The sequence below is a fragment of the Silene latifolia genome, chromosome 11 (assembly GCF_048544455.1).
Source record: "Silene latifolia isolate original U9 population chromosome 11, ASM4854445v1, whole genome shotgun sequence".
Taxonomy (NCBI): domain Eukaryota; kingdom Viridiplantae; phylum Streptophyta; class Magnoliopsida; order Caryophyllales; family Caryophyllaceae; genus Silene; species Silene latifolia.
In genome coordinates, this window is record NC_133536.1 from 30,314,348 (window position 1) to 30,316,736 (window position 2,389).

Here is a 2,389-nt window from a genome sequence, read left to right on the forward strand (position 1 = left end):
GAATAGGACGGTCTCTTAACATAAGACCAGTCCAATATACAATGGAAAAAAAATCAGGTAAAAATCCCAGAAAACAACTCCATTTCCACGATTACACTCCCTCTTCACTTCTCTCAACCTCTTTTGTTGATTGTTATCCCAGCCATTGATGCCACCTCAAAATCCAGTTGCCAATCCGCTTCGCATAACTCCTACACACAAATATTCATCTCAAGGCTATCAATTTCTTATCTAATACCTTCGGTTTTCAAACTAAAATTAGCGGTTACTATCGAAACGCTTGATATGACAAATAACATATTCACTTTCTTCATAGTTCTATGAAGTTTGCAAGTTAAATGTTGGAGTTATGGAGTTAAACATTTTAGATGCCTTATGAGCTAATTAAAATTATAAGATAACTCAAACTTGTAAACATAAAAATATGAGTATTCAAGTTAAAATAGCTTGTTAAAGTTTAGAAATATTGAATTTTAATTTAAAATCTGAAACCCTTAAATTGAAAATAGCTTATGTGGAGTAATTGTGTTCAAATAGAAAACCCATAACATTTAATTTAAAAACTCAAAAGTTTCCAAAATTAGTAGATGAATAATCAAGTTAAAACCATTAGATTTCAAACCTGGTTGTTGGTAACCGTCATCACCATTGCTCGGAGGTGGGCAATACTGGGCATCTCCATGGTTGTGATCTTCCCGACCTCGCATATGGAAAACGGTTAATCGTTTCCGTCTATGGAGGGGCGTAGGGCGAATGTAATGGTCGCAAAGATTGTAGGTTGGGTGATTGGCTGATTGCAGTTGTTATGGAGGCATGGACATAGGAGGTGGAGCGATGGGCAGTGGCGGATCTTGGATGATTTCATGACGGGGGCCGAAGAGAAAACTAGTACTATTTCGACTTGTTAAAAAGAGTCATGTAAACAAACTTATTAAAATTAATATATTAGTAAAAAAAAAAGTCCTACAAATCAAACAATACGCGACGGTCTTTGACGGATTTAAAATCGTCAATTATAGCATCTAAACTAAAAGATTTTGAAATTTCTCTCTCAATATAAATAACCAGACTATCTGCAAGAAATTTATCATCCATCTTGTTGCGAAGCCTTGTCTTCATTAACTTCATTGCAGAAAACGCTCTTTCACTGGTTGCCGTAGAAACAGGAAGAGTCAAGACAAGTCGTATTAATCTATCAAAAAGAAAATACACATCTAACTTTCCGGTCTCTGCTAAGTACTGACAAAGATCTTGAAGATTTGACATATTTCTCAGTTTACCATCATTTTGTGCTTCACGAATAAAATGTTGCAATTGATATCTCAAATGAACCATTTCTTGTGATGTAAAATCTGATGGATAAAACTTCTCCACAAGGGTGCAAATTTGATCACAATCAAAATTTTTATATCCATTCTTAGGTTCCAACACTGATGTAAGTGTTAACAATTCCAATGCTCTGTCGCTGAACCTGCTATTCAATTCATGTAACTGTTTGTCAATTGCAACATAAAAAATGTTAATGCGAAAGTGACGCTCCACTGTTATTTGATCTTGTTGATGACGAGCTCGACCTTTACGAGCTATATACATTGCATCCATTTCGGGTATCAAAATATCATGTTTTTGACAAAATAGATTCACCTCCTCTAGAAAGCGTTCCCATCGATCTTCTCTCAAATTTTGAATAAGAGACTTTGTGGTTGAGACTAATTTCACTGCATTAACAATGTCTTGAGATTTTTTTTTGCAATGCTTGACAAAGAACATCAGTAATGCCCAACAATTCTTTCATCAAATGTGAAATAAACACAAACTCATAGGAAATCATGAGATTTAAAGCAACATCGGCATCTCCACGTTGATTAGAAGTGCATGATTTATCAACCATAATTCGCTCTAAGACTAAAATTGTTGCATCAAACATATTAAGCAAGCTGTGAATTGATTGAAGATGTGAGCCCCAACGAGTGTCACCAGCTCGTTTCAATGTACCAATTTGATTAGCACCTCGACCAGTTTCAAGTTGACCACTTAATAAGAGATCTTCAATTTCAGCCGTTTTCCTTGCTTGTAACTCATCATGCCGTTTTGGAGAGGAATTAATAGTATTGATGATAAAATTTAAATTCGAAAAGAACTGATGAACCGAACTTACCTCTCTAGATGCAGCAACCAATGCGAGTTGCAAACGATGAGCAAAACAATGAACATAGTAAGCATATGGACAATCAGCTAGAAATAAAGCTTGAAGGCCATTCCACTTGTTGGAATATGTGCCATCCGACAATAATGCGATCACGACTGTTGATCATGATGATCACATGTTTAAATCTCATTATATAGAATACAATTGGGAAGTAATTTTGTTACTGTCAACTGGTCAACA

The 2,389-nt window shown here is 35.4% G+C and overlaps 1 protein-coding gene across 1 annotated transcript; it reads right to left on the reverse strand.

Annotated features, from left to right (window-relative positions):
* Nucleotides 1-963: 963 nt before the first annotated feature.
* Nucleotides 964-1,770, reverse strand: LOC141613194 (uncharacterized). Its single transcript, XM_074431934.1, has one exon. It carries the CDS (start codon nt 1,768-1,770, stop codon nt 964-966), a length of 807 nt encoding a protein of 268 aa, XP_074288035.1.
* Nucleotides 1,771-2,389: the final 619 nt, after the last annotated feature.

Coding starts and splice junctions, on each gene's coding strand:
- LOC141613194 (XM_074431934.1), bottom strand. CDS start 1,770: ATGTTCTTTGTCAAGCATTGCAAAAAAAAATCTCAAGACATTGTTAAT.